Source organism: Pan troglodytes, chromosome X (genome assembly GCF_028858775.2).
Source record: "Pan troglodytes isolate AG18354 chromosome X, NHGRI_mPanTro3-v2.0_pri, whole genome shotgun sequence".
NCBI lineage: Eukaryota > Metazoa > Chordata > Mammalia > Primates > Hominidae > Pan > Pan troglodytes.
In genome coordinates, this window is record NC_072421.2 from 116,235,716 (window position 1) to 116,250,232 (window position 14,517).

The 14,517-nt window shown below is 40.5% G+C and overlaps 1 protein-coding gene and 1 non-coding gene across 3 annotated transcripts in view; both read left to right on the forward strand.

Annotated features, from left to right (window-relative positions):
• The window catches only part of IL13RA1 (interleukin 13 receptor subunit alpha 1), a 77,504-nt gene that overhangs the window by 7,431 nt on the left and 55,556 nt on the right, over positions 1-14,517 (forward strand). For both annotated transcript variants that reach the window (XM_016943710.3, XM_016943711.3), the window contains exons 2-3: positions 6,062-6,201; positions 11,998-12,136. In XM_016943710.3, the coding sequence (XP_016799199.2) occupies positions 6,062-6,201; positions 11,998-12,136 (279 nt within the window). The remainder of the gene's footprint in view (positions 1-6,061; positions 6,202-11,997; positions 12,137-14,517) is intronic.
• LOC112207214 (small nucleolar RNA SNORA35) lies at positions 3,096-3,223 on the forward strand. The gene has a single exon (XR_002941667.1). It is a non-coding gene; the product is annotated as a small nucleolar RNA SNORA35 (small nucleolar RNA).

The following is a 14,517-nucleotide window of genomic DNA, read 5'->3' on the forward strand; positions in this document are numbered from 1 at the left end:
TCCTTACTACTTATAGGTCTGTTTAGATTTCCTATTTCTTTGTGATTTAGTTTTGGTGGTTTTGTGTTTCTGGAAATGTGTCCATTTCATCTAGGCTGTCCAATTTGTTAGTGTACGGTTGTTCATAGTACTCTCTTATAACCCTTTTTATTTCTCTAGAATCAGTAGTGATTCTAGAGAAATACTCATTTTCATTTTTGAAAATGAGTAAAGTTCTCATTTTCATTTTTGATTTTAGTAATTTCAGTCTTCTTTCTTATTAGTCCATCTAGCTAAAGGTTTGTCCGTTTTGTTGATCTTTTCAAGAAGCTTTTAGTTTCATTGATTTTCTCTATTTTTCTATTCCCTTTTTCTTTTATCTCTGGTCTAATCTTCATTATTTCCTTCCTTATGATAGCTTAAGATTAGTTTGTTCTTTTTCTAGTTACGCAAGTTGTAAAGTTAAGGTTGCTGATTTGAGATCTTTCTTGTTTCTTAATATGTGTTTATAGCTATAAATTGTTCCAATAGTACTGCTTTCGCTGCATCGTCTACATTTTAGATGTTTATATTTACGCCTTTCATCAAATTTGGGAAGTTGTCATCCATTATTTCTTTATTTTCTTTTTTTGAGACAGAGTCTCACTCTGTCACCCAGGCTGGAGTGCAGTAGCACGATCTCAGCTCACTGCAACCTCTGCCTCCCGGGTTCAAGCGATGCTCCTGCCTCAGCCACCCAAGTAGCTGGGATTACAGATGTGCACCACCACACTCAGCTAATTTCTGTATTTTTAGTAGAACTGGGGTATTGCCATGTTGGCTAGGCTGGTTTCGAACTCCTGGACCCAGGCAATCTGCCTGCCTTGGCCTCCCAAAGTGCTGGGATGAGCCACCACACCCGGCTCATTATTTTTTCAAGTATTCTTTCTTCCTCTTTCTCTCTCTTCTCCTGGAACCCCCATAATGCATACACTGGTCTGCTGATGGTGTACCACAGGTCTCTTAGACTCTGTTCACTTTTCTTCAATCTTTTTTTCTTTCTGTTCCTCGGACTCAATAATTTTTATTGCCCTAATTTCAAGTTTATTGATTCTTTCTTCTGCCTGCTCAAATCTACCTTTGATTCTTTTTAGTGAATTTTTCATTTCAGTTGTGCTTTTTCTGCTCCAGAGTTTCTTTTTGGTCTCTTTTTAGGTTTTCTATCTCTTTATTGGTATTTTCATTTTGCTTACATATCATTTTCTTGACTCTCTCCACATCTTCCTTTAGTTCTGTGAACATCTGAAGATATTTGTTTCAGAATCTTTCTTTAATATATTTGCCATCAGGTCTTTTTCAGGGACAGGTTTGCTGTTGTTTAACTTTTTTTCTTTGGGCCATAGTTTCCTGGTTTTTTTGTTTTGTTTTGTTTTGTCTGTCTTGTGATTCTTTGTTAAAAACTGGACATTTAAATCTGGTTTCTCTGGAAACCAGATTCCTCCTTCCCCCAGGATTTGCTGTTTTTTGTTATTGTTTTGTTTATTGTCTTTATTTTTTTGATTATTGTAGGCTGTCTGTGTGTTGAGCATCAACCTGAAGTGTAAACTTAGTCTTCTCAGGTTTTTTTCTGGGCTTTCCCTGAGCATGTGTGGTCACTTTCTGTTTTTCTCTGTATATATAGTTTTGTTTCATTTTGTTTTGTTTTGTTTTTAAGACCTAGTCTCGCTCTGTTGCCCAGGCTAGAGTGCAGTGGTGTGATCACAGCTCACTGTAACCTCGAATCCCTGGGCTCAAGTGATCCTCCCACTTCAGTCTCCTGAGGAGCTGGAACTACAGATTCATGCCACCACACCTAGCTAATTTAAACAAACAAACAAAAAAAATTGTTTTGGTAGAGATGGGATCTCGCAGTGTTGCCAGGGCTGATCTTTAACTGCTGGCCTCAAGTAATCCTCCTGCCTCGGCCTACCGAAGTGCTGGGATTATAGGTGTGAGTCACCATGCCCAGCCTCTGTAGTTGTTTAAGAATTTCTAATCTTTAATGCCTGGCTCCCAAAAGTGGAAAAGGAGAAAAATGAGGCGACAAGGGAAGAGCGCCATTCTTTTACATCTTCTGGAAATCACTTTAGCTAGATAGGGAGGGCTTGCAACAGTGGGGATAGGTGCAACCACAATGGCTGCCAGCCTCTTTGTCTGTACCTCTGTGATCAGAAGCAGCAATCAGTAATCAGAATACAAATCCCTGATATTTGGAGGACAGAGTACTTCTGCCCACATAGCCCACAAGCTGTGGGCAGAGGGCTCCAGGAACATGTGCACAGCCGCCTGCCATGGGGTTGGGGATGAAGGATGGGCAGCTACTACTATGTAAAAGCTGACATTGATTGAAATTTATGGCAATTTGTTGTTCAAGCCTTTCCTGGGAAATTGCAAGCCTTCAATGTAAGTGTTTCCTGATATAACTCTGCAGTCTTCCAAAATTGTTACATCAAACAGACTCTGCCACTACCATTGTTATCTAGGTGAGGAGATAGATGTCTGGTGCTTCCTACTCTTGCCTTATTCCCAGAATCCATGTGTGTGTGTGTTTAAAGTGTAGGAAGTAGAAAAATCAAAAGATATGGAGGAAACCAGAAGAGAAAAAGAAAAGGATAGCAGATAGCCCCAGGAAGCCCAAAATGCAAACCAGTTAGAAGATCTGACCAAAGGACACTTCAAAACAGATGGGAAAATATTAATCCCATTTGAAAGGTTGAATATAGGGCAGGCCATTGTTTTATTTCAAAACTGAGGTTAAAGTAGGTTTTAAATTACCTTGAAAATTGGAGTACAATTGAAATGAACCACAAATAGGTATATTTTTATTATCAGGGCTTTAATATTTGTGTGGGAGTGGGAGGTAGGTGGGTAGGGAGAGTACTGGAAGTGCTAAACTAGGTATCTTGGATGTGTTTCTGGGAACTGCAGAATAAGGCAGATAATCCTACAGTAAATTGTAGTCTCCAGTAGGAACAATGTTTTTATTGGAGGCTCTCTACCTGACAAATGATTTATCTTCAAAAATATCATTGATATGGTGTTAGAAAGGCCAAAATGGAATAGCCATACATGCTTTTAATCACTTAAAATCCTAACTTTAGCACTGTTGCCTGAGCCATTGGTGCTCCCTGGTACTAGCTCAGTTTTAATGCAGTGCAATAGGAATTCTTTGTTTCCACAAGGCCTTGTCCTGCTGTGGGCTGCTCCTTCCCACAGTTGGACCTTGGGAAAAGGTAGAGTTAGAAGAGGGAATGATTTTTTTTAATTTCAAATTTTATTATAGATTAAAGGGTATATGCACAGATTTGCTACATGGGTAAACTGCATGACGCTGAGACTTGGGGTCCAACAATCTGATCACCCAGGCTGTAACCAGCCTGGTGGTTACCCAACAGGTGGTTCTTCGGCCCCCAAACCCACCTCCCTCCCTCCCTTGTCTAGTGATCCCCAGTGTCTATCATTTCCATCTTTATGATCATGTGTATTCAGTGTTTAACACCCACTTATGAGTGAGAACATGCGGTATTTGGTTTTCTATTCTTGCATTAGATCACTTAGGATAAAGGCCTCCAGCTCCACCCATGTTGCTGCAAAGGGCATGGTTTCATTCTTTTTATGGCTGCGTATTATTCCATGGTATATATGTGCCACATTATCTTTATCCAATCCACTGTTGGTGGGCACTTAGGTTAGTTCCGTGTCCTTGCTTTTGTGAATAGTGCTGCAGTGAACATACAGGTGCATGTGTCTTTATGATAGAATGAGTTATTTTCCTTTGGGTATATATCAAGTAATGGAATTGTTGGGTTGAATGGTAGTTCTATTTTAAGTCCTTTTTTTTTTTTTTTTTTGAGACATAGTCTTGCTCTGTTGCCCAGGCTGGGGTGCAGTGGTGCAATCTTGGCTCACTGCAACCTCCACCTCCTGGGTTCAAGTGATTCTTATGCCACAGCCTCCTGAGTTTCTGGTATTACAGTTGTACACCACCATGCCTGGCTAATTTTTGTATTTTTAGTAGAGACGGTGTTTCGTTATGTTGTCCAGGCTGGTCCCGAACTCATGATCTCAAGTGATCCAACCGCCTCAGCCTCCCAAAGTGCTGGGATTATAGGCGTGAACCACTGTGCCTGGCCTATTTTAAGTTCTTTGAGAAATCTCTAAAGTGCTTTCCACGGTGGTGGAACCAGTTTGCATTTCCACCAACAGGGTATAAGCATTCCCTATTTTCCACAGCCTCATCAACATCTGTTTTCTGACTTTTAAATAATCACCAGGGAATGAATGTTGAGGGTCAAGGGCCTTTGTAGACTGCTGACCAAGTAGCTGCTATGTATAAAATTGACTGTTAGAGAAACCTCAACTACAGAGTGCCTGTGAGTTTGATGTTTTGATGTTTTGGGACAAATGGAATTTTTTGCTCAGTTAGGGAGGAAGGTAACAGTATAAATATTGCTGATTATGTAACAGGCCCAGTGCACTCCAAAGTATTAGCATAGAGTACAAGATTTAACTCTATCATTTGGTAAATTACTATTACTATAATCCTTAAGTAATTAATAATAGTTCCGTTCATCACTTTAGAAAATTTGGGGGAATTATTTTCAAATAATTTTAATAAACTTCTATGTTGAAATAATTTTTGATTTACAGAAAAGTTGCAAAGGTAGGACAGAGGGTTCCTGTATACCCATCACCCAGTTTCTGGGGGATGATTTTGATAGTCTCAGGAGAAGTTCTCAGGAAAGTTTAAAATGATGTTTCACAGTTCCTCCTCTTTCTCTTCCCTCTTCAGATTAGTCAAAGCTCTAGCTCCAGCTGTTTAGTGTCAGACCTCAGGGGAACAAGGGCTGCTAAGTCTCTTTCTCAGTACTTCTTTGGAAAAGCTATAAAAAAACAATTACCAGGTCATGTTAGCAAGCAGAATTAAAGATGAGCTTCTTAAACTTACTTATAGAACTGCTGAGATTTTGAACAATCTGATTTTTTGTTGTTGTCATTGTTTTTGAGACAGGGTCTTGCTCCGTCACCCAGGCTAGAGTGCAGTGGCATGATCTTGGCTCACTGCAGCGGCATGATCTTGGCTCACTGCAGCCTCAAACTCCCGGGCTCAAGTCATCCTTTTGCTTCAGCCCCCCAGTACCTGGCACTATAGGCATGTACCAGCATGTTTGGCTAACTTTTGTAACTTTTTTGTATAGACGGGATTTTGCTATGTTGCCCGCCCGGGCTGGTCTCAAACTCCTGGGCTCAAGCCGCTTGGTCTCCCAAAGTGCCAGGATTACAGGTGTGAGCCGCCGTGCCCAGTCTGAAGAGTCTGTATGGAGTGAGGTGTGGATCCCAAGGTTAGGGAACCCCAAATTCCTGGAAGAGAACAACTTGGAAATATTAGTATTTAAGAATATCACTCTTCTCTATGGAAGTGGTTAAGAATGTGACCTTGGAGCCACACTTTTCAAGTGACACTCCCAGCTCTGCCGTTTACTGTAGCCATGGGATATGGAACAAATTACTTCACCTGCTTGTTGCTTCAGTTGCCTCATCTTTAACATGAGGCCAATAGGCCAGATGTGGTGGCTTACACCTGTAATCCCAGAACTTTGGGAGGCCAAGGTGGGCGGATCACTTGAGCTCAGGAGTTCGAGACCAGCCTGGCCAGTGTGGCAAAAACCCATCTCTACTAAAATTACAAAAATTAGCCAGGCGTGGTGGCATGTGCCTGTAGTCCCAGTAACAGGCTAGGTGAATCACTTCACCCCAGGAGGCAGAGGCTGCAGTGAGCTGAGATCGTGCCACTGCACTCCAGCCTGGGTTACAAAGTGAGATTCTATCTCAAAAAACAACAACAACAAAAACATGAGGCTAATACTAGTCCCTATCTCCAAGATTGTTGTGAGGATTAAATGGATTAATATGTGTGGAATATTTAGAATAGTCCCTGGCCCAGTAAATGTTAGATGTTGTTAACTCAGTTATTACTGTCTTGCCCTCTAGGACTTGGGAGAATTAAGCAAACCATTAAAAATACTGTTGATAAATTCATTTTTTTTGTCCTTGATTTGAACAGAAACTCAGCCACCTGTGACAAATTTGAGTGTCTCTGTTGAAAACCTCTGCACAGTAATATGGACATGGAATCCACCCGAGGGAGCCAGCTCAAATTGTAGTCTATGGTATTTTAGTCATTTTGGCGACAAACAAGATAAGGTAAGTTTTCTGCAACATGTTACATTGATGAGGTAAAGTGAACACTATGAATTGGAGCCAAGAATAAGCCAAATTCTAATCTTACGTCGAAGTGGAAATTGTATTTTAGGGTGTGTTTAAATTTCAGTTGGGGAAATTATAGAAGCAACTATTGACACAAGTGAACACTTAAAAATATTTGCTAATTATTTGACAATTAAATGCAATTGAGATTGCTCTGACAGGAAATACTAGATATCTTTATCTCTAAGGTACTCAATAAATAATTATGTTATTGTTAAAATTTGTTCCTATGTTCCTGCCTGTAGCTGTATTGCCTTGTATCTATATAACACTTAATTGGGGAATTTTTACATTTACCATCTTGCTAATCACATGGACAAATAGATGTACAGGCACTATGTGGTGTAAAAGTAAACGGCCATATGGAAAGCGAAAAAGTAAGTTGTCAGTGGCAGGTGTGTTTGAGTAGAGGGTTCTGTAATGCCCGCGGAAAAAGGAGGAAGACTTTCAAGATTTCTAGTCAACTGATATAAGTGAATTTTTGTTAATAGGTTTGGATAATTTCAGGTCCTTTATGATAATCTTATTCAACTTTTTTTTCAAAATCTTTTTATACCTTCTTTCGGTGTGTATGTGTTTGTTGCAGGGTGGCGGCGGTGAGTGGGTTGGGTGTTTGGGGTTGAATTTGTCCAGGATTTTGAGTAGGCAGAATGAGAAGTTATTAGCAACAGTGCTTTGCATCAGTGAATTGTAGAAGCACCAAGTTCAGGCAGCTTTGGTGGCAGGAAGTCAGGAGAACTAGCTTCTGATTGGCACTGTCACTCTTAGCTGACTCTATGGCCTGGAATAAATTGCTTAACCTCTCTGAGCGTTTGTTTCCTTATGTATAAAGTATGGCTTTACTCACTTCGCTGGCTTGCTGGGACACAGAAAATAATGTATATATACAAAAGTTTAATAGTCAGGTTGGAACATGCTCTTCCTCTGGAGGGAAATTTGCTAATCTGCCTTCCTCTCCCTTGTCCTGCTGAGGTGTTACTTATGGTTTAGGCGTTAATTGATAAAGAATTGAGGCTTATCAGAAGTATTTGCATTTTAAAAGAGGTCTTCTAAATGTGGAAGCCAATGATACTACTAGCAGTGAGACTGGAGTTTGCCTTTACATACTGTCGGCTTCCTCTTGTTCCTTCTAAGGAAGGGCCTTAGGCATTTGGAGTCTTAGTGGTGATTTTTGGTAATTGAGCCTTGAGAAATTCACAGAAAGACCCTAAGTGCCTCTGGCTGTAAGCCCTGTAATCACCCAAGTGTCTAACTGAAACCCTGAGGAGAGGTTGCTTTTCAGGTCCCTTTTCCTTAAGTTGTCAAGGATCAATCAGGTAGCCAGGCTGGTGTTCTAGCCTAGAAATGGGGCTATTTCCTCAGAGTATGTGCAGAAATCTAGAGTTAAATGTAACTTTAGGAGACAGTAGAATCAGATAGAATTGTGCTTGAAATTTTATCTCTTCCCCTTTCAAGCTGTTTGATTTTGGGCAAATCACTTAACCTCTCTGAGCTCCCATTTTCTTGTTTATAAAATATGGGGTTGTTTTGGCGGGGGGCGGGTAATAATAGTACCTACTGAATATGGATGGCGTGTGCATTAAAGGAGATGAGGTTTGTAATGCACCCGACACAGAGTTAGTGCTAGGTAATTGTTAGCTTTTATTATTGTTACTGTTGTTAGGTTGAGCCATGTGAAATTACCACTTTTATGGGTCAAAATGGTTGAATGTTGTCAGTATTATTTGTCAGCCTAATATTATCATTTAATCTTGTTTCCTCCATTTTACCCCTGAAGAAACCAGATAGAGACCAAAAAGGGTGACCTCTGCCTAAGGCCAGCTCATTTATTGTAGCCATTTGACAGCATTGTTGGCCATCAGTCCTACATTTGTGATGAACACGGATTATTCCTTCCAGTCAGTGATAGGAGATATCCTGTCTGGACCTTTTTCAAGTTTATCATCAGGAGGCTGAAAATGAATGGCAGAAGTAATTTTCCTCTCCTCTTTCTGTCCTTTGGGTACAGCATTAGCATCATTGGGCCAAACTGAGGTATCCCTGAAGCATATTGAAGCAATGGCATTACGATAGTTTGTACATTAGGGGGCTTAGGAAAATGTTCAAAGGTCCCAAGTTGCTAAATGAGATAAACCCTTGAGGTCATTTTCAATCTTAAGATTGGAGGCTCATCAAGTTGAGAGACAGGGATTTGCAGAGGATTTTTGGAAAAGAAAAGATTAGTGTAAATGGCAGCCCTCCACCATTTTTTAAGCAATGTCTAATAGTTCCTCAGCTGGCAAGTAGAAGGAGGATCTAGCATCAGATTTTAGATATCTTTCATCACTAAGAGATGGGCAAGTCCCATTAGGCAAACTAATCAAAAGGCCAGGCATCCAAATAGGAAGATGCTGAAGCTAACTCCCTTTCTTTTTGAGAAAGGAATTCTGGAGTTGAGAAAGGTGCAGTCCAGCCAAGTTAACATTTGTCTGGGGAGATCAGTTCAGGACTCTTGCCTTGGTTTTTGATAAATTTTCAAAGGGAACCAGATTCCCTGCAGGGTGGAGCATAACATCATACAGCAGCTACCAGTGGGAATGATTCACCAAAGCCAAAAGTCACATGGGAGCCATCACACATACCTCATCAAGATCTGTTGGGAGGGTTGAACGTGGTGACTCATGCCTGTAATCCCAGCACTTTGGGAGGCCGAGGCGGGCTGATCACCTGAGGTCAGGAGTTCAAGACCAGCCTTGCCAACATGGTGAAACCCTGTCTCTACTAAAAATACAAAAGTTAGCCAGGCGTGGTGGTGTGCACCTGTAATCCCAACTACTTGGGAGGCTGAGGCAGGAGAATCGCTTGAACCCAGGAGGCAGTGGTTGCAGTGAGCCGAGATCATGCCACTGCACTCCAGTCTGGGCAACAGAGCAAGACTGTTTAAAAAAAAAATCTGATGGAAGGAATTTAGGAATTTAGTTTCTTGTGTGATACAGAGAGGTGTACTTGACTTGGCAGTTGTTGATAATCTGGGTTCCTACTTTATTAGTGCCAGTTTAATATTGTTTACCTTGAACTTTGAAAGAAATTTTAAAAAAATATTATTTGAAAAAATTTTCCCTCTACTGTCCCTTTTCTATGTTATTATTCATATGCCTAAAGCATAAGGTTCGGATTTAGATACTAAGGCATTTTTTAATTTTTTATGTTATTTTATTTTGAAATGGAGTCTGCTCTGTCACCCAGGCTGGAGTGTAGTGGTACGATCTCAGCTCACTGAAACGTCTGCCTCCTAAGTTCAAGCAATTCTTGTGCCTTAGCCTGCCAAATAGCTGGAACTACAGGTGCATGCCACCACGACCAGCTAGTTTTTTTTGTATTTTTAGTGGAGACAGTGTTTTGCCATGTTGGCCAGGCTGGTTTCCAACTCCTGACCTTAGGTGATCCTGACCTCAGGTGACCTTGGCCTCCCAAAGTGCTGGGATTACAGGTGTGACCCACCACGCCTGGCCACTAAGGCATTTTTTAAATTAAAAATTCCATTGTGATAATTTTTGTGTACTAAAACTCCGTAACCCTCTAACTGGAACAATGTCCATTATAATATGAAAACTGGGATTATTTTCATGATGATTCTAATTTGACTGTATTTGACTGTACAGTCTAATTTGACATTTGACTGTACATTTTCCCCTGATGTCTTCAAAGGGCAAATATAGCTTCCAAACAAGAATTGCCATGGATCCTTGGATAAGGGTGGCTTCTTCAAAGATATATGGGACTTGTGCTTAGTAAAATTGTGAGGTTGGTAAAATTTGTATTCGAAGCCTTCCTGCCACCATTACCATGATCCTGGAGGCAGGTCTTCAGCTTCACATACTCAGAAACTTCATTTCCTCAGCACACATGCATCTCTCAGGGGCTGATTTTTTACTTTGTTGTGAAAATGGTAATGGTAATGGTGAAGCATTCTAGGAAGATTTCTGTTAGCATAACTGGTGCATTTCATCCCTGTCGGCAGAGCCTATATGGGAAGCCAAATGTTAAGTAGGTTTCTTGGTGAGGAATCAGAAATTAGTTGTAAAAATATACTTGTCTAAGAATAGCTGGAGGCCCTACTGAGGGTAAACAGCTTTGCCAGTGGGACAGAAAAATTCAATGCCCACATTCCTGTATCACCCTCTTTTTCCTGCCTGTCAGGATTTTGCTCACAGACATTTCTTTTTCTGTTCTTCCAGGGCTGACCAACTCCCTTTTCAGAGTGCTGTCTTGACTGGACCTAAGAGCTATTCTGGTTCTATAAAGTGATTTTGTTTTTGTGTCCTTGCTATGATTTATTCATTGTTGACTTGCTAGTTACTTCTCAGAGGCCATCCATATGTCCTGGTTTTGGGGGTATCTCACAGTTGCCCTCATGCTCAGCTGGCAGCAGGCATGTGACATGGCAGAATAGCTCCTTAGGGTAGCAGATAGAACTAACTGTGGCAAATTTTCCTCTTCATGGCCGTCAACATGTAGATGAAAGGAAATACTATCTCTGACTTGAGTCAGAAGCTATTGCAAAACAGGAAGTGCTCTCCTTGGAGCTCTGATTAAAAGCAGCTCCATTCTTAATTATTCCAACTCTGTCAGTTTGGGAAATGTTAATTTCCCAGAGAGCCCATTAATCTTATTATTCTCAGTCATAGTAACCAGACTGGTGATTTATGTCTCTATGATGTCTATAAATTGGCTTCCTATGGTTCCACAAAGCTTATCTACTTTTCAGAATGAGAGTGTATATACTCAGCACATATAGCAATGTTTGAAATTTATACATATATATGAGGTAGTCAAAATAGTCAAACAGTAGAGAAAGAGGTTTAATGAAAAGTCTCTCTTCAGCCCTCAGGCCCTCCTCCTTTACTTCCTTACCCAGAAGTAACCATGATTACTGGATTTTTTTTTGAGACAGGGTCTCACTGCATTGTCCAGGCTAGAGTGCAATCTTGGCTCACTGCAGCCTCCCCCTCCCGGGCTCAAGTGATCCTCCCACCTCAGCCTCATGAGTAGCTGGGACTACAGGCATGAGCCACCATACCTGGCCAATTTTTTTTTGTACAGATGGGATTTTGCCATTTTGCCCAGGCTGGTCTCGAACTCCTGGGCTTAAGCGATCTGCCTGCCTCAGCCTCCCAAAGTGCTGGGATTATAGGCTTGAGCCACTGAGCCTGGCATGATTCCTGGATTCTTAAAGCATCCCTTTTTAACCTTAATTTTCCTGGTACAGTGCATCTACTTCTAAGTGAATTTTGATAATCATATTGTTTCCTTTAAAATTGCTTTTAGAGAGTTGATATGTTAGCATTGTAGGTTTATAGGTAAATTTCATGTTTATACCTTTAAAATGCGGGAAATTGTTGTATCTACACCAGGGTTTCTCAATGGTGACACTAGTGACATTTGCTGAAGGGTTTGTTGTAGGAGGAGGGGGGCTGTTGTGTGCATTGTAGGATGTTTAGCAGCGTCCTTGACCTCTACTTACTAGATGCTGGTAACCTCCCCCTCCCAAGTTAGGACAATAAAAAGTGTTCGATATTACCAAATGTCTCTGAGAGTGGTAGGGAGAACAGAATCAGCCCCAATTGAGAATCACTGATCTATACCATTTGATAACTTTTTTGATAAAAAAGCACCACATTTAGACATGCTAATGTTTCATTATATAAGTGTGTGTTAGCTGAAGCAATGCCTTTTTCAATTTTCTAACCTTAGAAAATAGCTCCGGAAACTCGTCGTTCAATAGAAGTACCCCTGAATGAGAGGATTTGTCTGCAAGTGGGGTCCCAGTGTAGCACCAATGAGAGTGAGAAGCCTAGCATTTTGGTTGAAAAATGCATCTCACCCCCAGAAGGTAACAACTGAAAGTGCTATCTCTTGGTGTTTAGAGAATAAATCCGAATGCTCCAATGCTTTTGTGCATTGTTCATTAATTAATTCAATTCTCAAACATTTTCTGAGTCTAATAAGTGCCAGGCATTGTACTAGGTGCTAGCAGCTCAATGAAAATATGAGTATGTCTCTGCCTTGAAGAAGCTTACAAACAACTTGAATAACAATGCCTAATAGTTATATAAAATTTAATAATTTAAAAAATGATATACACATGCACGTGCGTGCATGTGCACATGAGCGTGCGCGCACGCGCACACACACACACACACGCACACCCCTCCTTTAGATCGAGAGTCACAAGCTTATCTTGTGAAGTGAGTAAGGCATGTATTATTACCCTGATCCATTTTATGAGGAAGAAAGGAACTGCGTGACTTGCTGTATGTCTTCACATTTCAGGCCCAGTGCTTTAAAAATAAAACACAAAATACTCTCTTACCCATTATGTGTGATACTTAGTTTGATACACAGGATATATTTGGGAAAAGATGTTGTTTAAAGAGAAAAATATTATGCTGGCCTGGCTCCAATACAAGTCTAGACAAGATAGTACAAGACAACCTTAGGAAAAGCTGTCAAGTAGTGAGGATGATCATTGTTCCCCAATCCCACCTCTCCCAATATCCTTCTGGCTCTTATGTTACATACAGGGAGTAGCATATACTGATTAAGAGCAGGGCTACCAGAAACCAACTGTCTAACTTTAAATCCCAGCTCTGCCAGCTATTAGCTGTGTAACCTTGGGCACATTTCTTAGCCCCTCTGCACCTTAGTTTCCTCATCTGTAAACTGGGCATGATGATAGTATCTATCTCCTAGAATTATTGGGATGATTACGTAAGTCAGTATATCTGAGGTACTTAGAATAGTGCCTGGCAAAGAGTGAATGTGTGTGTGTGTGTGTGTGTGTATACACACACAAAAAACATATATATATAACACACATATATATACTATATATAATATATATAATATACATTATATGTAATATATATAATATTATATAATATATAATTATATATAATATGTTGTTGTCCCTTGGTTGGGTAGGGCTGGGCCCCATCTCTTAACCTCCAGTCCTTAGCTCTATGTGCCCTTTGCTCTAAGCCATTCCATTTACCTGCTTTGTACTGATCACAAACACATGAAGTGCTGTTTGTAAAATTATAAAATTCAGGACTGCCAGGAGATTTGAAACAACTTACCTGCCCTATTCTCCTTTCCTTAGGAGTTAACGAAAAAAAAAAAAAAAAAAACGGCTAGATGCAGTGGCTCACACCTGTAATCCCAGCACTTTGGGAGGCCAAGGTGGGCAAATCACCTAAGGTCAGGAGTTTGAGACCAGCCTGGTCAACATGGAGAAAAATAATAATAATTAGCCAGGTGTGGTGCATGCTTGTAGTCCCAGCTACTCAGGAGGCTGAGGCAGGAGAATCGCTTGAACCTGGGAAGCAGAGGTTGCAGTGAGCCAAGATCACATGACTGCACTCCAGTCTGGGTGACAGAGCAAGACTCTGTCTCAAAAAAATAATAATTACTATACTATGACATAAAATGGTTGATGATGGCTCAGTGTAGTACCCCTTCAAGGATCATGAGGGATAACAGATTTACATTTTAAACAGAGGTGTTTAATTTAAAGACATTATACCTTAACTAAAATGGCTTTATAAAGATAGAGATTTTAGGTCAGAAAGATACTAGGGCTCTTAAAGTCATGACACTTAAGAGGCAACTACTAAGAGTTAAATTAGGCTTACCTTTCCCCAGAATTGCTTCAGGAGGAATGTTTGTTTGTTTGTTTATTTATTTAGAGACAGAGTCTTGTTCTGTTGTCCAGGCTGGAGTGCAGTGGCAAGATCTTGGCTCACTGCAACCTCCAAAACGGTTTAAGCAATTCTTGTGCCTTAGCCTCCCGAGTAGCTGGGACTAAAGATATGTGCCACCACACCTGGCTATTTTTTGTATTTTTAGTAGAGACAGGGTTTCGCCGAGTTGGCCAGGCTGTTCTTGAACTCCTGACCTCAAATGATCCACCCTTGTTGGCCTTCCAAAGTGCTGGGAATACAGGCGTGAGCCACCCTGCCTGGCTGAATGTTTATTTTTTAAAAAATGTGTCAGTATTGATCAAAAGACAGAAAGTTAAATTGTACCTCAATAATTTTTTAAGACAGATATATATAAGGGTTGTTTGTATATCCACATTCATTTAGGAATTGTGTAGATATTGTCTATGATTGAAATAGTTTTTGATCTTTTATCTCTCCCTCCAGTTAGGAATATTAGTTAGGGTCCCTCAGTGATAGGGAAGATGTTTTCTTTGTATCAGGAGGTAAGAGA